At 38.5% G+C, this 20,571-nt stretch overlaps 6 protein-coding genes across 6 annotated transcripts; 4 read left to right on the plus strand and 2 right to left on the minus strand.

Annotated features, from left to right (window-relative positions):
- Positions 1-1,526: 1,526 nt before the first annotated feature.
- BCR41DRAFT_361167 (hypothetical protein) lies at positions 1,527-2,462 on the minus strand. Its single transcript, XM_022025475.1, has 4 exons — positions 2,353-2,462; positions 2,063-2,196; positions 1,895-1,958; positions 1,527-1,793 (listed from the first exon to the last, which is right to left on the minus strand). The coding sequence occupies exons 1-4, from the start codon at positions 2,411-2,413 to the stop codon at positions 1,657-1,659; spliced, it is 396 nt and encodes a 131-aa protein (XP_021877545.1). The 5' UTR covers positions 2,414-2,462; the 3' UTR covers positions 1,527-1,656.
- A 237-nt stretch (positions 2,463-2,699) lies between these two features.
- BCR41DRAFT_425198 (Scd6-like Sm domain-domain-containing protein) lies at positions 2,700-4,914 on the plus strand. Its single transcript, XM_022030549.1, has 5 exons — positions 2,700-3,003; positions 3,155-3,336; positions 3,450-3,626; positions 3,772-4,412; positions 4,544-4,914. The coding sequence occupies exons 1-5, from the start codon at positions 2,889-2,891 to the stop codon at positions 4,833-4,835; spliced, it is 1,407 nt and encodes a 468-aa protein (XP_021877546.1). The 5' UTR covers positions 2,700-2,888; the 3' UTR covers positions 4,836-4,914.
- A 390-nt stretch (positions 4,915-5,304) lies between these two features.
- On the plus strand, positions 5,305-9,016 carry BCR41DRAFT_381981 (Dolichyl-phosphate-mannose-protein mannosyltransferase-domain-containing protein). Its single transcript, XM_022027338.1, has 9 exons — positions 5,305-5,605; positions 5,845-5,961; positions 6,177-6,191; positions 6,319-6,698; positions 6,810-6,918; positions 7,038-7,088; positions 7,210-7,393; positions 7,493-8,062; positions 8,184-9,016. The coding sequence occupies exons 1-9, from the start codon at positions 5,384-5,386 to the stop codon at positions 8,858-8,860; spliced, it is 2,325 nt and encodes a 774-aa protein (XP_021877547.1). The 5' UTR covers positions 5,305-5,383; the 3' UTR covers positions 8,861-9,016.
- A 1,116-nt stretch (positions 9,017-10,132) lies between these two features.
- Positions 10,133-10,860, plus strand: BCR41DRAFT_361172 (hypothetical protein). The gene has a single exon (XM_022025476.1). The coding sequence runs from the start codon at positions 10,176-10,178 to the stop codon at positions 10,458-10,460; it is 285 nt and encodes a 94-aa protein (XP_021877548.1). The 5' UTR covers positions 10,133-10,175; the 3' UTR covers positions 10,461-10,860.
- A 255-nt stretch (positions 10,861-11,115) lies between these two features.
- On the plus strand, positions 11,116-12,544 carry BCR41DRAFT_361173 (hypothetical protein). Its single transcript, XM_022025477.1, has 2 exons — positions 11,116-11,327; positions 11,533-12,544. Exons 1-2 carry the CDS (start codon positions 11,240-11,242, stop codon positions 12,519-12,521), a joined length of 1,077 nt encoding a protein of 358 aa, XP_021877549.1. The 5' UTR covers positions 11,116-11,239; the 3' UTR covers positions 12,522-12,544.
- Positions 12,545-13,242: 698 nt separating this feature from the next.
- Positions 13,243-16,288, minus strand: BCR41DRAFT_327135 (alpha carbonic anhydrase). The gene is made up of 5 exons (XM_022021644.1): positions 16,156-16,288; positions 15,806-16,034; positions 14,647-14,839; positions 13,995-14,393; positions 13,243-13,943 (listed from the first exon to the last, which is right to left on the minus strand). Coding segments are annotated over exons 2-5 (906 nt in total). The 5' UTR covers positions 15,808-16,034; positions 16,156-16,288; the 3' UTR covers positions 13,243-13,631.
- Between the last annotated feature and the right edge of the window lie 4,283 nt (positions 16,289-20,571).

Here is a 20,571-nt window from a genome sequence, read left to right on the forward strand (position 1 = left end):
GCTTCTGTGGACTGCGAGGAGGCTTTGGACTCCTGAACAGGCTTTGAAGAGCCAACAGCCTTGGAATGACGCTGCTGTACAATCTCCTCACCCCCAAGCTCTTGCGATGCACGCACGGATTTCATCGCCATATTCGTTAACAGATTGTTCTTGCTGGCACTGATCAGACCAGCACTGGTTTGATTGGATTTAGAATATTGATAGTGTTTGGCTGTTAAAAGTTCTTGCCTATGTCATCTACTGATAGTAAATCTAGAAAACAACGGGTTAGAGACGTAAGTAGCTTGGGATGCTGTCAGATAAGAGTATCGCTTAGCAAAATGAGATGATTGAGATAAAAATCAATGGAAGGCATGGTATGCTGTGTTGCTGTACATGTAGTGTGTGCAATTGAGAGATTTCTAAATTTGAGTTTGTAGAGACGGAATGCGGTACAAAGGGCGTGCAAGGTATTTCAGGAGCATGATAGGCATGATTGGGCGGAGAGAACGTGAAAAAATAGAGCAATTGGGGCATGCAAAATGAATAAGATGACTGGAGGGCTAGACAGAACAACAGTCGTGGCCACAAGGAGGAAAAGGGGAAGGGAAATCGGCCGTAGTGCAGCACGCACGGCCAGAAAGTGAGCAGTGACCATTGGTGACAAAACAAAGCAGTTATGGGTGCCTCCACTTACTAACAAGGACAGTTATCGTTTTCGAGACTGGAAGAAGGGAGTTGAAGGTGTGCCCTGTCTCAGGAGTTGAGTTGTCTTTTCTTGATCCAGAAAAAAAAAAGAAAGGAAGAGATGTTTTAGGTAAAGACACAAGTCATGTACAGAAGAGACAAGGAAGCCGTAGTAAACAATGAAACTGTACAAACAATGAAATAAAAAAAAAGGAAGAGAATGAAAAAGTGCAATGACTAGAACAAATTGAGGATAAAATACAAAAATTGTACAGTTATGAGGAAGAGTGGGTGAATATGAAAGTAAAAGTATAAAAATAAAAAAATGCAATTGAGTGAAGGAAAGAGAATCAATTAAAAAAAAGGAGGAAAGCGAGAAAGAGAGGGTCCAGGGTAAGGATAGAAGAAAAGGAAAAATGTAAGTGACGAGGATGGTGCGTGATTGAAAAAAAAAAAAAAAAAAAAAAAAAAGCTGCTAATTGTGTTTTGCCTTTCTTCCACTCTTCAAACACAAACACACATAAACACAAACAGACAATGCGGGCTGTGCGAATGGAGTGTGTGTGTGGAATCAAGAAGTGAGAAAGAGCGAATGGAGCGCGACTAGAATTCTTTTGCTTAAAGCTAGGAAAGGAAGAGAGTGGGGAGTGTAAAAACAAAGAGTAATGGTCCTGAGGATCAGTAGACCAGAAAAGAAAGAAACACCAATAACCCTCAGAAACACAGTCTTTATGCAATCAAATTGAAAACACATATTCCATCACCTCCCCTTTCTCAAGACATGGAAAAATAAAAAAAAATTGGATTACTTTGCACGTACAAAACAGGTCTGAACATACGTGGACTCTAATGGTTTTTTCACGCGAGATTGCTGATCAAGCTTTTTTTTTTATTTTCAATTTGTATTTGCGCCACTGGACGCGCACGCATGTATATGTATACATTGGCGTACAATGCTGAATGGTAATCTCAAGCCACTGGAGGGATCCCCTAATTCTTGCGGTCTTCGACCATAATGACATGGTATCCATGTTGGGTCTTGACAGGTGGATCCGTGTACACGGGCTTAGCAACTGAACTGGGCTGTAGCTGGAATGCAGCATCTTGAAAGGCCCCAACCATTGATCCTATGGTGAAGTATCATTTATATTGGGGTTTTCCAAGCTTTAGCAGGTGAAAGTCTATTTTCTCTCTGCAAATCCCGTCAAAGGACAAACTCGTCATTTACCTCGCACCATCCAACCCAAGCTGCCTCCTTCTTTGGCCTTGTCTTCGCTAAATGCTTCAGCAACCTATCAAAGAAATAAATAATAATAAAAAACTGACTTTGTATCAAGACCATTCAACATTGAATTGATCATAAAAAACTCCTAGTTCAATAGCAATATAGTCATACCTTATTGAATGCAACGCCAGCCTTTAACTGCTCAATGGCCTCCAATGCTCTGCTCTGTTTCTCACATAGGATGTGGCGCACCTTGATGCTATTGGCGGTCTTGAGGGCTTTGCCTCCCTTTGATGATTCGCCTTCTATTTAGGCATATTTAAGCAAGGAAGAGAGAAGCGAGAAAGAAAGGAGAGGGGAGTATGAATATATATTAGCAGGGATTGTCAATTGGCTCTATTGCATGCATTGTCCTTAATTAATTTCAATTCCTGATTAGTCTTATGAGCTCATATATATACCATCGTTATTCTTCTTTCCACCTTTCGGGGATGCTTTCTTGTTGGCAGGCTTTGGTGGCATGGCCTTGTGTCGTGTTCTAGCTGGTGTATAGTTGAGAAGGAAGCACTCTTACTGGCTGTTGCTCCACAAGTTGAATTCAACTGAACAATATCCGCTCGAATTGCGTCATCAATTTGGCGATAACGTATTTTGAGAGGAATATGCGTTGTATTCAAAGTTCAAATGTGTGGCTCGTGAAATTCGCACAACTGTTTCGCTTCTTTCTCCTTCCGTTCTTCCAAACTGATATTGCTCATCATTTCCAGAAGCAAAACCAAGGCTTAATCTGTAAGTGCATCAACGTCTACATTGGGATCTTGCTTGTTATCATTGCGCATTAAGCATGGTCATTTCCAATTTACGCCCGACACCTTGCCAAATGCAGAGTCTCGTTGACTAAACTTACTATATCCTTCTGTCATGGTGATCTGCATCACAATAGTCTTCAGTAAGCTACAATCGAATAGTGGAAACAAATAAGTAAAAAAAAAGAGCAATGAGTGGCGGGTACATTGGCTCGAAGATCAGCTTGATCTCGCGCTCTGACATCCGCTATGTCGGAATCTTGCATCACCTCAATCCCACAGACTCTACAGTGGCTCTTGAACAAGGTAAATAAAACGAAGAGCTATTATTACTATTCATGTCACAGTACTCAAACACGCGATACTCGTGTAAAAGCTTAGTGTCATTTCCTTGGAGAATTAGATCATTGGTAATTTTGACCAAAGTCTCTTCTGTCTCAACAATTTTTTTCTATAGTCAAGTCATACGGTACTGAGGGTCGTCGTGGGAATCCTGCAGAGGAGGTCCCTCCTAACGACAACATTTTTGACTACATTGTGTTCCGAGGCTCGGACGTGAAGGATCTACATGTGTGCGAACCCCCAGCGCCTCAGCCTCCAGTGCGTCCCCAGGTCCCTGATGACCCAGCAATCCTTGGAGTAAGCTATTGATTTGACTATGGAACTTTTCAGCACAATGCCTATTATTGAGGGTTGGGTTTGACAAAATTTTCTGTTTTTTTGTTTATGTCTATATTTTGTATCATATTTAGACTACAGCTCCTCCCAACTACTACAATCAGCACCAACCTCCGCACCCGCACCATTACCAATACCAACAGCCGCCACCAGGAGCTTACTACCAGCCTCAGTCAGCCCCAGCTCAGCCTCAGTATCAACCTCCATCTCAAAAGCTATCTTCCCCTCCTCAGGATGTGCAGCCTATTCAGGTACGAATGATCACCCTTTACAGTTTGTTCAAAAAGAAAAAGAAACGAAACAAAAACAAAAACAAAATCGCCGTATGGTTTTTTATTGAAAAATACAGCTCCTTGGTCCTTTGTGTGCTGACATTTGTGTAAATTTCCATTTCAGGAAAACGTTGAATCTAAGCGCTCGCCTGTTGCTGAAGGAAAAGCCATCGAAAAGGAGGCTAGGCAGCATGACAAATCAGACTCGGAAACCATTAAGCCTGCTCCCCCACCAGCACGCTCTGCCCCCAAGAGTCAGCCTCAGGAACTCCGCAAATCGGTTGAAATTCTCGCCAAACAAGTGAGCGAGTTGAATGTTTCAAAGGATGTTCCGTCTTCATCTGTCGAGTCAGTACAGCACCATCAGGAAAGTGAAAACAAATTTTCGAACAATAATCAGGGTAGCCATAATAATAGTGTCAGTAACAACAGTAATCGACTTCCTGGAATGGGTGGCCATTTGCTTCATTCAAACAATAACCGCCGTGGTGGTCGTGGTGGTCGTGGAGGATCCCATGGGCATGGCAATAATGCGCGCGCTCCCGCTGTCCCTGCTTCCGACTTTGATTTTGAGACATCCAATGCAAAATTCCATAAGGACGAGCTTGCGAAGGAGGTTGTGAAGGCTGAAGAGCAACAGACTGAAGTTGAGGAGGAAGAGGTTGTGATTATTCCTCAGGCGGAAGAGTTTTATGATAAGTCAAAGTCCTTTTTTGACAACATCTCATGCGAAACCAAGGAGCGTATGAGCAAGACAGATCAAAGGTGAGTTTGGATGCCCATATTGCGTCTACAGAGTTGTGATTAGGCTTTAAGGAATATTTTGTATCGATGTACTAACCATGTTAATTTTTTTTTTTTTTTTTTTTTTTTCCGCTCACATCATCTCTAAACAGCCAAGGAAATCGTCTCAGTGCACCCGAGAGACGCGCTAAGCAGTCAGAGGAACGTCAACTGAACCTGGAGACTTTTGGCCAGACCTCGGTCGATCAAGGTCGTTTCCGTGGTGGTTATCGTGGAGGCTACCGTGGTGGTTTCCGTGGTAGCCCTCGTGGTGGTGGTGGATACCGTGGTGGCTACAACAGTGGCATGGGGTATAATAATGGTGGCCGCGGAGGTCATTACAACAACAGCCAGAACCGTGGTGGATACCAGCAATACCAGCAGCAGCAGCAGCAGCGAGCATAGGGTAGGGTGGCCTGTCTTTGGAGCATTTTTTTTTTTTTTGTTTTAGCTCAAAACGGGGGAGATGAGATGAGATGCAGAGAATTTAAGGGGAGGAGGAGTGAGTGCCTGGTTGGGGACATAATTGACCATGTACAGTAAAAAGTAGTATGTGATTGAATAAAATCGAGGATCGAAGTCCCAACAGTTTGGAATTTATTATGATGAGCGATGTTCCCAAATGTGCATACTCGCTGCTTCAATAGAATCCTAATTTGCAGGTTTGTTAAGGAAGGGGTTAAGGAGAGTCAATCTTCATTTATGCTGGCAATTTCCAACGCGTTGAGTTGTGAGTGGTTGCAGGCTGGCGGGCGTAGAAAATCAAATAAATGATCCAATTTATATTGTATATATATATATTTATATTTGTTTTATCTTTTGTCATTTGCCCTCGTTTTACTCTTCCTTTCTCTTGTTTTTTTTCTTGTCATCACGCTAACAAGCATCACAGGCTGTCCACGGATTCTTTTTTCTTTTTTTTTTTTTACGACAGTTGGAGAGTCACGTAAAGCATGTACAGTGGCGACATCAAGCGGCGCAATCCAGTGGGCCAGCTACAACAAGGAGTACCAACACAAGAACAGTCTGATGAATTCCATGCATTCGATCCTTATGCGCCTAATCCCCTCAAACCTGCATTTCAGCAACAACAGCATCAACAATATGTAAACTACAGTCGAGAACACCCTTCACATCGCAATACATCCATTTGGCGTGAATATTCTTCCAACAAGGTAATTATTATTATTATTATTATTATTATTATTATTATTATTATTATTGTATAATAAAGGGCGTGCTCAATTCTGTTCCAATTGTGGCTCGCTCCGCTCAACGCCCTCTTTGCCTTCATTGCACATTACACATTGCACATTTCACATTGTACATTGATTTTCTTATAGGAGAGAGGTGTTCTTTTGGAGAAAGCTAATAAACTTTTTTTTTTTTTTTTTTTTTTTTTTTTTGGTTCTAGTATATTCGCTTTTACCAACAAAATGATTATATTCTGATCCCTGCCGTCCTTACACTGTTGTCATTCTGGACACGCTTCAGAGATATCAAGGCAGCCGATTATGTTGTTTGGGATGAGGTATGTGTCTCCTTTCTCTCTCTCTTCCGTGATCGCAATCAAAAATTGTGATCTGTCTGAAGAGGGAAGGATGGAAAGATCCGTCAGAGCCTTTTTTTTTATATGAATATGTACAGTGTTTTTTTATCGTTATTAATATTTCAATCGATTGTTGATTTTACAATGACACAATAATACATCCTCTTCCTCATGATTTTTTTCTATTTGTCTCACAGGCTCATTTTGGCAAGGTAAAATACACACAACATATTTACATGCACGCGTTCTGGATACATACACATACTTTTTTAAAAAAAACTAAACTTGGAGACATTTCCCATGGTTTTGTTTTATTTTATTTGAAAAAAAAAAAAAAAGTTTGGATCGTATTATATCAAAGGCGACTTCTACTTTGATGTCCATCCACCTCTTGGCAAGATGTTGGTGGGCCTTTCAGGAGCATTGGCTGGCTATAATGGCTCGTTCCCATTCGAATCAGGCGCTACGTACCCGGACATCAATTACGGATTCATGCGAATTTTCAATGCCTTCTTTGGTGCGATCATGGTCCCATTCGCCTATTTTACTGCTCAGGAACTGAAGATGTCCAGGACTGCTTGTGTCTTTGCAGCTGTCTTGGTCCTTTGTGATAATGCTTACCTAACCATCAGTCGATTCATCTTATTGGACTCGATGCTTCTGGCTGCCACTTGCTTTGTTTTGTTTTGTCATACAAAGTTCCGAAATGAACGCCACGAGTAAGTTATTTGAAGGTTTTTTTTTTTTTTTTTTTTTTTTTTTTTTTTAAAAAAAGATATCTAATTTTTTTTTCTTTCTTTCTTTTTATTTTATTTTTTTTCTTTTATAAGCCCTTTCTCGCTCGATTGGTGGCTATGGTTGGCTATGACTGGTGTTGCGATCGGAGTTGTGTCGAGTATCAAGTGGGTCGGTCTTTTTGTCACTGCCTTGGTTGGCTTGGTAAGCTTTTTTTTTTTTTTTTTTTTGGTTCTGGATGAAAGAATTCAAATATTTTCTTCTTGACATTAACTTCTCTCAACTGGTTGCCCTATTGGTTAAATTTGGTCACTTTTGTACAGTATACTATCGAGGAACTATGGGACCTCTTTGGCGATTTAAGCATGCCTAAGGTAAAGAAGGACCCCTCTTTTTATTTATTTATAATTGATGTTATTCACGGAAATCGGCGCCACAGAAAGCTAATTATTTCATTTTCATATCCTTCCAATACATAAATATATTAATATATAGACGACCTATCTTAAGCATTGGGTTGCACGCGCTGCTTGTTTAATTGCCTTACCTTTTGCAGTCTATGTGGCGTCTTTTGCAGCCCATTTTGCTATCCTCAGAAACAGCGGTACAGGCGATGCTCAAATGAGCTCGCTTTTCCAGGCTGGTCTTCGTGGAAATCAGTTTTCTAGCAACCCATTGGGTAAGTGACATTTTATCCATTCTGGAGTAATATGACATCATTTTGCGTTTCATTTCCGCGCTAACAATTCATATTACTTGTTATAATTATTGTTACTAGAGGTGGCTTTTGGCTCCAAGGTCACGATTAAGAATACGGGATATGGTGGCGGACTTCTTCACTCACATGTCCAAACATATCCAGAAGGATCTGGTCAACAACAGGTGACTTGTTATCACCATAAAGACAGCAACAACAACTGGATCATCAAGAGGCCTTATGGCGGTTCATTGGACTTTGATGATATTCAGATCCTCCACAATGGGGACTCTGTTCGTCTTGTTCATGAATCAACCGGACGTAACTTGCACAGCCACCGCGTTAAATCACCGATCACGACGAGTCAATGGGAGGTCAGCTGTTATGGAGGCGATGATATCTCTGATCCTAATGACGAATGGGTTGTTGAAGTGGTGGATGAACAAAGCTCACTCCCACGCAATGGGATCGTACGATCCTTATCGACCACTTTCCGTTTGAGACATAAGATGCTGGGATGCCTTTTAACTGCAGAGAACACTAATCTTCCTCAGTGGGGATTCCGTCAAGTGGAAACATTCTGTGATCAGCGCAACCGTACATCTTCTGCTTATTCGATTTGGAATGTTGAACAACACTGGAATGACAAGTGTAAGTGATTAAAAAAAAAGAAAGTTTCTTTTATTTGTTATACATTTATTTAATTTGACTTTTTTTTTTATATATTTTTTTTTTTAATTTTTTATATTTTTTATATTTTATCGTCGTGTAGTGCCACCGGGTGGTGATAACGTGTATAAACCTAGGTTCTGGAAGGACTTTTGGCATTTGAATGTTGCGATGATGACTTCGAACAACGCGCTGATTCCAGATCCAGACAAGGAGGACGTCTTGGCATCTAACCCTAGTCAATGGCCACTGCTTGCGGTTGGACTTCGGATGTGTGGCTGGGGGGATGACAAGGTCAAGTACTATCTGTTGGGTAATCCACTTGGGTGGTGGTTCAGCACGTTGTCGATTGGTGTATTCATGGGAACATTGGGGTTCTATGTGATCCGTCGTCAACGCAAGTTTCAGGATATTTCACCGGGAGAATGGGAGAATTTTCAATATGTTGGCAAGACGCTTGTGGGAGGATGGATTTTACATTATCTTCCATTCTGTATCATGGGTCGTGTGACGTACTTGCATCATTACTTTCCAGCGCTTTATTTTACATTGTTACTGTTGAGTTTTACGCTGGATCATTTCTTGAATCGACCTCGGGTGAATGCGCGGGTGAGGACGATTGTGTGGAGTGTACTATTTACCTCAATTGTGGCGACATTTTTGTTCTTTTGGGATGTGAGTTATGGTATTCGAGGACCTGCTGCACCGCAGATGAACAAACGTCAATGGCGTGCTGCTTGGAATATTATTGATGATCACAAACCGAATACTTTTATTTAGTGGAAAAAGAAAAGAAGAAGAAGAAGAAGAAGAAGAAGAAAAAAGATACTTGATAATCAATAACAATAACATAGTATAAATGCATAAACTCACATGATAGTGAACACCCATTCAACTTGTACTTTACAAGTTGAAAATATTATTATAATAAAAAACTACAAGTTGAAAATATACAGATTTAATTTGATCCATTAGAAATTTGCCACTAATTTTATTTTTATTTATTTTTTTTTAGCACCTAAAACTGCGCCAAAAGTAAAAAAGTATTATTAAAAAAAAGTTTGAGGAATAAGAAGGGGCGTTGATCTTTTTTAAAACTAAGCATAATGCCTTGGAAGGATTTACGCCAAGGTACACTGGTGTATATAGAGTACATTGAGAGTCTATTTTTTTTTTACGGAGAAAAAGAGGAGCATAAATAGAAAAATATATAAAGCAGGATTTTTTTCTTACTCAGCCCCCGGCTTCTGGCCTTTTTAGGCCCGATAATTTTATGACAAAGCCTAGGGGAGAGAGGAATGGAGAGAGAAGAGAGAGAAGAGAGAGAAGAAGAAAAGGGTTATTCGATCTGGAGAAATGGTTGGAGGGATTTTCCCATCATATCAATTAGTTCAGTCAAGGATTGGACAAATCAGTGGTGATGGATGAACATTTGTATAAATATATAGGTTGTTTATTTGTTGGGTCTGTTTTAGGGCGTAAACGGGTTAATTGTTTGTTGGTCATATGGACTTTATAAATATATGTCTGTTTATTTTTTTATTTTTTTATAGCAGTGCATTTTGAAGAGCAGTGGGACAGAAACTGCTTTACAAAGAGTGCATGGATCTCCACGTATTTCCTTTTTTATAGTGTTATTTAAACTATAGACTAAAAAAAAAAAAGAAATCGATCGTGTTTATTAAACATGTATACAATTATGATCGATCAATCGTTTTCGACAAACACTTTACAATGCGTATAGGAATATAAAATAACATAAAAAAAAGAAAAAGGAAAAAGATAATGTGGCACATGCCTGATTGTCTGCTGGGCCGCTCAACTTTTTTTTTTTTGTCGGCTGCTCACATTTGTTGCTGATGTGATGTGAACACGACATGCACAGGGCACGAGGAAAGAAAGAAAGAAAGAAAGAAAGAGAGCGAAGAGATAAAAGAGATGGATGGATAGAGAGAGAAGGGTAGAGCAAAGCAGTGCCACAAAATGAAAAAAGAAAGCGGTGCAATGGTTGCAAAACCACTCTTGACCTAAAAATATTTGTAAAAAGGAACAAAATAAACCGACAACGCCCATCTCTGCAGCGGATTGTAAATCCATGAACTGCGAGTATGTGATTGCCTTTGTGAATGCCTTTTGGCTTTGGCTTTGGCTTCGCCTCTGTCTTTGCCACACGCCGATTGCTTGGACGTCATTTGCTTCGGTTAATTCACACCCCATCCTACATCTTCCTACTGTTACAAACCGATACTCTCGTCTATACTCTCAAAGGCTCTTTCTTTCTATCTTTCTTTTTTCTCTTTTTGTTATTCCTTATACTCCTTGCTCATTTTCAGGTCCCCAATTGCACTTAAAGACAGTTTATCCTGATATAAATGGATAGACTTTCATTTCATACCCTTTTGTATCTTTTATACATATAAATACATCATTAGACTTTTTTTTTTACTTTTTTTTTTAAACATCATCCCCATTCTACTCTCAACCACCAGATTTCATTTATTCTTGAGAATCTACAAGTCTCAAGACTTTTTCTTTACCCTTCTGCTACACCCATAACCCTTATTCTATTTCATATTATTTTTAAAAACAAGAACCAGGAACAAGTTCTGGAAACAAGCCGGAAACAGAGAAACAGGAACGCTAAATAACTAAAATAATAGCCGTAACAAACAAATAACGCAGTATGAATGTTTTCTATCGGTGTATTATTGACTTGAGGAATTCACTTTCTGCTTTCTATTGAATTGAATTCATCGACCGAGGAGAGGAAAAACGCTGACTTTTTTTTTTTTTTTTTTTTTTTTTTTTTTTTTGGCTCAGCTAAAAAAAAAAAAAAAAAGCTTCTTTTATCTTTCTCTCTCTCTTCTTTCTTTCAACCTCTTTAGCATCCTAACCTATCCTCATCCATCCCTTTTCTCTTTCTCCCTTCTTACGCTCACACACTTCCTCACTCTCTAGTACTAGAGCCTTTTCCTTTTCCTTTACGACCAAGCAAAAAAAGAAAAAAAAGCTGAAACTGATTTAGAGCTGATCAGGAAAAAAGAAAAAAAAAAAAAAAAATACACATTTGTTCCTTCATTACAAGAATCCATTCATTGCCACAACGCAAAGTTAGTCAAAATAGGTGCCATCATCACATCCCACAGATTTAGAGTAGCGATGGCACGCTTTTCGTCGCTTCACTCCATCATCTTTCTTTCAACGCTCGTCATAATATCGCTATTATGGTCCAGTCTTCGGTTAAATGGTATACTTTGATTATAATAATGCCTTGCATCCAATTCTTTCTTTTTTCTTTTTTCTTTTTTCTTTTTCATTTCCTTCATCAGCAAAGAAAAAAGAAAAAAAAGATCTGTTTTATTTAGTTTTTGCATCTGGAACAGTCGTTCTATTTGGAGGGATTTTTTTTCTCTCTTTTTTCACACATTCATCATCTTTTTTTCTTTTTGTAGATGGCACAGGATACTCGTCAAGGCCATCGTCAAGGAATCCCTTCAGTAATGGGGCCTATGGAAGAATTGACGAAAAGTACTCCAACCAATATCCTCCCGCAAACTCTGAACACGATCTGCCTTTGGTGACAGATCGCACCAGCTCTGCTCTAGAGACCCTTCATAAGCCCTTTACCATCGTCACAGCAGCATCCTCAAACCATTTTTGCGCACTCGAGTCCTTTTTGTATTCACTCTCTGAGGTCCTGGATGGCTTGGAGCGTACAGAGACCAGACCTACGATCATAGTCTACAACCTGGGCGGTATGACTCCTGAACAGATGACGCAGATGCAATGGCTCAGGGATAATCAGTATATGGATGAATACAAGGATTTTGATTACTCCGCCTATCCCGCTTTCTGGGACATCACCGTCGCAAGAGGAGAGTACGGATGGAAGGCAGGCATCATCAAAGAGGTTGCAGACAAGAATCGGGGTTTGCTTCTTTGGCTCGACTCTGGCAACATGTTGGCTCTCGACTTTTTGCGCTACTTGCCAGGATACTTGGAAAAATATGGCTTCTGGAGCCCTCAGAGCTCGGGCAACTTTCAGCAATATACCCATCCAGGCTTGCCTCAATTTTATGGTGATTCCGTCGAGAATTATGCTCAGGAGACCAACTGTAATGGAGCCGCCATCGCGTTTGACGCATCAAACGACAAGATCTATAATGGATTATTGAACGAGTGGTACAAATGCTCATCCACAAAGGAATGCATCGCCCCCAAGGGTTCATCTAGAAGCAACCATCGTCAAGATCAAGCTGCATTGACATTCTTGGCTAAACGCTTACGCTTCACGGAGCAGTGCAGGCACTATCCGGAGCATTATGGAGTCACTGTCCATCAGGACAAGGTTTGCAAAGAAAGGATACGAGCGTACAAGATCATGAAGGGCATGGAAGAAAGCAGTGCAAGCATGGATGTAGAGGAAGAAGAGGACGATTGAACATTTGCACACACACACACGCAAAAAAAAGAAAAAAAAGAAAAAAAAGAAAAGAAAAGAAAAGAAAAAAAGAAAAAAAGAAAAAAAAAAAATAATCATCATCATCCATCGTCATTCATTATGATCCATCATTCATTTTTTCTTTGTTCTTTATCCCTATTTTTGTCTTTTTAAAATTTTTATATGCCCTATTGTTGTTTTTTTATTGATTATTATTGCGTTTCTCTCTCTCTCTCTTTTTTTTTTTTTTTTTTTTTTCTTGACGCTACCATAATTATTTAAGAATTATCGTGTAAAAAAAAAAAAAAGATAAAAAATATTTGTTTACTACTCTCAATAATAAAAGTAAATATGGAAGACCGATCTAGCAAGAATTGATAAGACAAGATCAATTGAGTCGGAAAGAGATTTTAGTGTCAGATAAAAAAAGAACAATGTATATATATATATATATTGTTTGAACTAATTATCAAAGGAATTAAAACCGAGATTGGCACTCCTTCATCCGCTGTCATTTTTTTCGCTACGCCACATTCATGCACAGCCATGTTGACGTTTACGGAAAAGTATCACTGCGGCATATATTTTACATATAAATAGAAACGTACTTGAACACAGATATCCATACAAACTTTTTATATTTGGATGTTTGCAAAAAAGTAGTTTTGCCGTCACCGTTATTCATTTAAATTTTTTTTTTTTTTTTTTTTTTTTTTAGAGGATCTAGGCATCTAGGGCAATAGGTATACAACCAACCAATCAACTAACCAATCAACCAACCAACCAACCATAGACTAACGATTTACAAGGGGATTTGGCTTCATTACTAACATTGCTGCATTGCCACATTACTTTCATGGAAATATTTATGAGACCAATTGATCATCCAAACTGCGGTTTTATTCGAATGTCCATCTCCTCTTGACGACGGTGATTTTATATTTTATATTTATATCATTATCTTGACATTTGTTGCTCTACTCGTGACCTTGTTATATACGATGATTAAAGCTGTTTCTGATGGGTTGAGGGATGGCTAGGCTTAATATGATAAAGAGACGGGATATTATATTTTATTATGTTATATTTTATATATTTATATATTTTTTTTTACTTCTCAGCCTCGGGACGGCTCTGGACGAAACGTGCGCTGAAGCCCTGAAGATCGACCAGGGCATTGAATTGTTCAAGGCCTAGATGAATAGGTTGTTTGACCACATTCCAAGCGACGCCTTCATCACAAGGAGGGGTGGTCAAGCTACCCTCGTATTCCCAACGAGGAGTGAAGTTCTTTGTGGATTTGAGTAGACTGGAGAAATCAACAGTGTGGACCTTGTATTTGATCTGTTCCTTCTTTGAGGGCAAACCCGTGACGCTGTCCTTGATCAAGAAACCATGACCGTCCTTGACGCGATCAACTTTCTTATCCAACTTGATCAGCCATTCAAAGAAGGGGTTCTTCTTCAGGGTGACCTCCAACATCAATCCGATGACAGCTAAAGAGTTATCCTCTTTGGATTGATGAACCAAATGTAGTTCTGCGTCTGCGAAATGGTTGTTGATACGATGTTCACTTGGAGAATGGAAGTGGAATTGAGTCAGATAATAGGTCTTGCCCTGGAGAGTGATTGAATTATCATTGGTGTTGGTGGATGTGGCGTTCCATTCACACTTGACAGTGTGTCCATCATATCCACAGTGGACATCACGTAAAGGTTTATAGTCCAATTTGTCGAAGGGTCGGCTCTGGAGCTTCACAAAGGGTGCACCGACAACGATGTCGATGGGGGATTGTTTATGACCTGTACCACACTTGCCATAGAGAGGATCAAGTTCTCCCCAGTGCTGAGGCCCTGCATTGTCTTGTCCGTACTTTCGATATAAAAAATAAATATAAATGATTACAATTAAAAGGTGTGAAAAAAAGGAGATGGAATGATGCAAACAAGCAAGCAAATAAGCAAGTAGGCAAAGCAAGGAGGAAAGCAAGATCATAAGAAATATATATATATAAAGGCACAATTGCTTTAGTGCGAAATACTCAAAAATACTCAAGGAGGTAACTGATATTGGAAAGTGAGAAGGCACAAGAGGGGAAGAAGAAAAGAAAGAAGAAGGTACTTACAGTCCAGTGAGCGCCAGGGGCGGCCGAGACAGCAGAGATAACAACGGTAATAGCGAGAGCGAGAGTCTTCATTTTCGGGATTGAAAGAATAGAATAGATTACTTTGAGGTAATGCGTTGTGTATGAGAAACTGAAGAAGAACGGAAGAGGGGAGGTAATAGTTTTGCTGATACTAAAGACTAAGGAGAACAACCTGAGTGAGTTTGAGAGTGAAAAAGAGATATAGGTGGTCGTTAAGAAGTAGGAGAAAAAGACAGAAGGAGTAGTTAGTAAAAGGAGAATTGGATAAAGTTAAAGAAAGGTAAAAGAAAAGAAAAAAAAAAAGGTATTTTTTTGAACGTTCAACCGTCTTCCTTTTTTTTTTTTTCTCTTCCCCCTGTAAATGGGTTGGTAAGACAAGAGGTTCAGGAACGGACCCATAAACACGCGTTTGGACGTGCTCATCATCAAATCAAATTTCAACTTTAAATTTAAAACTTGGTATATAAAAATTTCTACCATTCATACACTCACAGCCTTGGCGCAGTCAACGAGCTTTAGAGCAGCCCAGCTCTGTTCAAAGACGCTCTCTCTTTTTTTTTTTTTTTTTTTTTTTTTTAACCAACAAGTTGTTTCCATCTTCGTCTTTAGAGATATTTTCTAAAATTGTCATATGAATCATTGTTGCTATGGTTGTTTTAATCAATTGTCCACTGCTTCAGCTTTTCTTTTCTTTTTTTTGAGCTCATCACATTGTTTAAATTCTCCTATTATATCCGATCATTTCTCTTACAAATCAACCCCTGTCCTTTTTTTTTTTTTTTTTTTTTTTTTTAAATGAGAGAATTGTTTTTCATTATATGTACTCATTATAGACCATACACAATAAGCAAAACGTTTGTTTAGCAAAAAAAAAAAAAAAAAAAAAAAAAAAACTCCTCTCTTAAATTGAACACGACGTTGATTAGAAACGGAAATTGAAGTCAGTTGGGAGTTGAAGAGGGGTCAAAAACACATCCACACACACACACATACACACACACAAAAGGCATGATTTACAATCTCTTCTCTCGCTCTTCATTGCCTTTTGGTCAATACTTGACTTGATAGCCATTAATTGCATTAATAACCATAAACAAACAAATTAAATAAATAAATAAATAAATAGATATCATTTTACATGTTCACCTGGAGTACAAAGAACAATAGGAGAAAAAAAAAAAAATCTTCTCCACATCTTTACATCCTTCCAAAATAGACGGGAAGGAAAAATTCGGAGGGTCGGAAGCGATTGGAAATAAAGGCAATAGATAGTTCAACTAATAGACTGTCATTGTGAAGTTATAATCCAACTCAATAATGCGGGGAAGAGGAAGAGGAAGAAGAATCTACAACGACCTCACCACTTGCTGATGGTATATATGTGGGTTCCAATAGTTTAGAAACATTTTGAGACAAAGAACAACTTGACAAAATATATGAGAAACACGCAAGTTTTACTTCAATTTTTTTTTTTTTTTTTTTTTTTACCTTCGAGAAGGATTATATCCAAACACACGAAGTGAATGCCTGAGAAGGATAAATAGAGGAGGAGAGCGTGAGAATGAAAAATGAGGATATGAATGAGAACCGAAAAGAGCGAGATATGAAAGACTTTTTTTTTTTTTTTTTTTTTCTTCTAACTACAAACGTATTTATACGAAAAAAAAAAAAAAAAAACACTGAAATGCAAGTTCATTTATATACATGTAAATGACAATGATTAGAGAGAATGAATATGTAATGAGTTTTTTTCCCCTCTGCTTCGCCATTCATTACTTCTGCATGTACCTTTCCTTCTTTTTCCTAACCTTCTTTAATTTTTCTGTCATTCAAAAAAAAAAAAAAAAAAAAAAAAAAGTTATTAAAATGAATTATTCCATATGATTGGATTCGTAAATCTTTTTTCTGTTTCCGCCCGCGATGATAATCCACTATTGCACAACATTTGATGCGGGGGGAAGAAAAAAAAAAAAAAAAAAGAAAAAGAAGAGGAGACACGTATACACCTTTGGTGATGGGGAGAAATGACGTTTAAGAGAAATATACTGTATACATAAAAGTAGCAAGCATTTTGGAGTATGTCATATACATGTACATGTATAATTGAGCAATATATTTGTAACTGACAAAGCGTCTTTGTTTTTCATACTCCGGTTCCCTTTCCCCATCTGTGGAAGCCGTTGCACCTGCATGATTGTGAGCCGATTATGAATGTTGAATTTTAATTGTGAGAAATTTCCACATTACTGAATGATTCCCAATTTTTTTTATTTTTTATTTTTTATTTTTTTTTTTTGCAATTTGAACGGCGCGCTTTTTTTTTTTTTTTTTTTTATGCATATCTTCCTGCACATCTCCTACATCAGTTCCCGCCCTAGTTCAAGTCATTGAAGGCAAGTATTGGTCATCATGCCCTCTTGCCAACGCCGGATCGTTTGCTTTGCTGAGCGCAGCAGTCGAAACTAAAAAAAAAAAAAAAAAAAAAAAAAAAAAAAGGAACGCAGAGAAGAGCACAGCGCTGCATCTACTTGTAAATAAAAAAAAAAAAAAAAAAAAAACGGCAGAAATATACAGTATAGCCCGTTTCATTTGGTCGCGATACCTTATATTTTTTGAATACTTTCGAGTGTATTGGCAGCCAATTAGCTCGCTTGTTACGAGTATTGTTGCAAGTCCGTCACGTAGTGAGATGCCACCAGAACAATTCAATCATCGTTTTTAGATTAAAAATATAAGGTATCGTGACCAAATAAAATTGGCGATATATGATAGATGCATCGCCTCGGCTTTTTTTTTTTTTTTTTTTTTTTTTTTATATTTTACACATCATCGTAACTATCCGCAGTTGGAGCGGTTTCTACAAAAGAAAGAAAGAAAGTAAGAATATAACCAGTGCGCCGCAAGAGCCTTTCGGTTCAGTTCTAGACTCGCCATATGAATAAAGGCAATGCAATCATCTATAGACTCTAATCCATATGTATATATATTGTATATATGCATATTTATATTTATGATAAGGACATTCCCAGTTGTCAATGCAGGTCAGTGAATGAAAAAGAATTGTCAAATACGTAAAAAAAATAAATTTTTTTTTCTCCGCGTTCAAACTTGCTTTCACATACACATTACACACGTTTGCACAAACATTGAGAAAAAAAAAAAAAAAGAAGAAGAAGAGATGAGAGGTGAAGGAGAAAAACAAGATTAACGCCATGGTCCAATAAAGTCATGATTGAGAAGGTTAGGAAGGGTTCTACTTGACACAAAAGTGGATCCCAGGACGGAAATCTAATGTTCATGTGAAACAAAAACAAATCATTACATTCATCGATACAGATATTTATACACACATTTGTATGAATATATAATGCTTCACTAGAAATTGGATATCTTCCATTCTCAACTTGTAGATCATATTAATTAAAATGGTTTCCTTTTTCGTAACTGAAAAACCTTGTTGCGCTTTACCTTTAATCGATATGTGGTTAAAAAAGATCTATAGAAGTCTAGGAAAGGAAGCAGAATGAACCTGATCGGACCCTGGTCCTTTTTTTTTTTCTTTGGTTCCCCTAGCCAACGTTGGTATGGGCTCTCTCTTGCCCCCTCCCTCACAGGGCACACACATTTGTCTTGTATAAATATACAAATATATATATATATATATATTAGATCAACATGGCCAATGCACCTGTCAAAAATATTTAGGAGAATGTCCATCTTTTCCAATCGACATGTACAATGTGCTCGGCTCTTGCCTTGTATGTCTTGTTCATGACTAAAATATTAAAAGTAAAAGTAATAATAATAGTAATAACAATAATAATTAACCAAATTGTCAATCCAGACATTTAATACAAAGTGGATGTTTTTCTTTTTAAGGACTTGATTCATTGATCCAAAAGGGGAAAAAAAAAAAAAATAGACATTCAAAGTTCATAAACGCGTTATTTTTTTTTGTTTTATTTTATTTTTTTTTTCCGAGAGTTATCCTCACAAAATAAATCTTATTGCACCACCATTCCATCCCACTGGTGGGCGTTGACAAGAAGAAGTGCACAAAATCACCCTCAACCTCCCTTTTTTCTCTCGTCATACTGCCCTACAAGAAGCTGCTCAGGCCAAATGTTGCATTAGGACAGTGTACGAGATGTTGAAAGTCCTTACTGTCACTTTTTTTTTATTTTTTATTTTTTATTTTTTATTTTTTATTTTTCATCAACTGGATCATCCCCTCCTCTAGTACTCTGGAGCCGTCAGTTATAAATTGTGTGCTGTGTGTATTGTATATGTGTATGTGTATGTGCATGTGTATATGTATGTATATGTATATGTGAATATGAATGCGAATTTGTGGCAACATTGTCAGTTGTACACGCGTTTTACCATCCAAAAGATACTCAAACAAACGCGTTTATTGGGAGCTTTAGCGAGTTTAAGCTTGGTTGGCCCAGCCCTCTCTATCTTGAAGTGTTACCAGTTTCCTTTTAAGGGTATCTAAGACAAGAGAAGACTGGAGAAATGTACCCCTTTTCAAAATTAAATTTTAACCCCAAAACCTGCTCGTTAACATCCCTCTCGCCAACATTCTGGAGCTGATTTTTGAAATCGCGAACTATTTTTCATTCCTAATCAAGGGTGCCATGGAGTTGGAGCTGAGTTTATGCAAACACCATCCTTGTGGCTTTTCAGGTGCATAAATACCTGGATTGAGTGGATTCATCCCTACCCTCATCTAACCTTCATCGTCTCCAAGGCCACGTCTCTGATTGACATTCAATAATATCAATAATATCTTTCTTCACACCTCTCTTCCCTTCAGCAGCAATGAGCATGTGTCTAACTAATCTATTTATCTGTCGTCAAGTTTTGATGACACGATAAAAAGTAAGAGAGAGCTTCAATGGTATTGAAATAAATGGACAGACAAATGTACTGTACATTTAATCAAAGAAGGAAATGAGAATTATCTCTCAAAAAAGCAGCTTCTAAAGTTTTGTATTTGAGGAATCTTCATGGGCATAAGGATCCCAAAAAATAGAGGAGGTTTGGGGCGGAGGATGTATTTCCCCCCGACGGGGTGTCACTGCCAATGGACAGATCAACTGGACTTACAATGTCAAGGCTGAGAAATGTGTATGAAGTATATTCCATGTAAGACCGACTAAAAAAAAAAAAAAGTGATATTCTCAAACATGATTCAATATTTATATATTTGTACAGTCACCCGAAATAAATTATTGAGATTAAGAATATTTATTTACATTTTTTGAATAATCTGGGCAAACAGCTCATATGCAGCATACACAAAGACTTTATCAATCAACATGAAAGTTCGTAATTTTATCGAAGGGGCTATTGTGGTTATTTACTGAAGCCCTTGGGGTATATTAATTGACTAAGAGAAGTACTACGCGGGCTCAATAACCAGTGTGCCTTCCTTTGGCCCCCTTCACCTCTATCAACCTTTCTGGCATGGAGTTAACAAGGATAGCCAGCTCCGCTTGTGGCAACTTGTCCCACTCCTCAACCAGAGCCGCTCCGAGGCTAGCGAGATCTCTTGGCCCTTTGGTGCGTCTATCAAGTGCAACCGCGAGAAGTGACCACACGTGCTCAATGGGGTTTAAATCTGGAGAGCGTGCAGACCAGTCTGGAATCCTTGAGATGCTGTTATTTTCGCGCCATTCCCTTGCAACTTTGCATGTATGGACTGGTGCATTATCTTCCATGAGAATACCATCCTCCACCTCAGCCATAAACCTGGCTAGCTCACATTTATACACATCTTCCACGAAAGATGGTCCATCCCTACGCCCTCGTTGAAATATAACCAACCGGGACCTTCTGGTCGCTGTAATCGCTCCCCAGACCATTAGGGATGTCCTACCACTCTTGAAAGTAGGCGCA

Source organism: Lobosporangium transversale (genome assembly GCF_002105155.1).
Source record: "Lobosporangium transversale strain NRRL 3116 chromosome Unknown BCR41scaffold_46, whole genome shotgun sequence".
In the NCBI taxonomy this organism is placed as follows: Eukaryota; Fungi; Mortierellomycota; class Mortierellomycetes; order Mortierellales; family Mortierellaceae; genus Lobosporangium; species Lobosporangium transversale.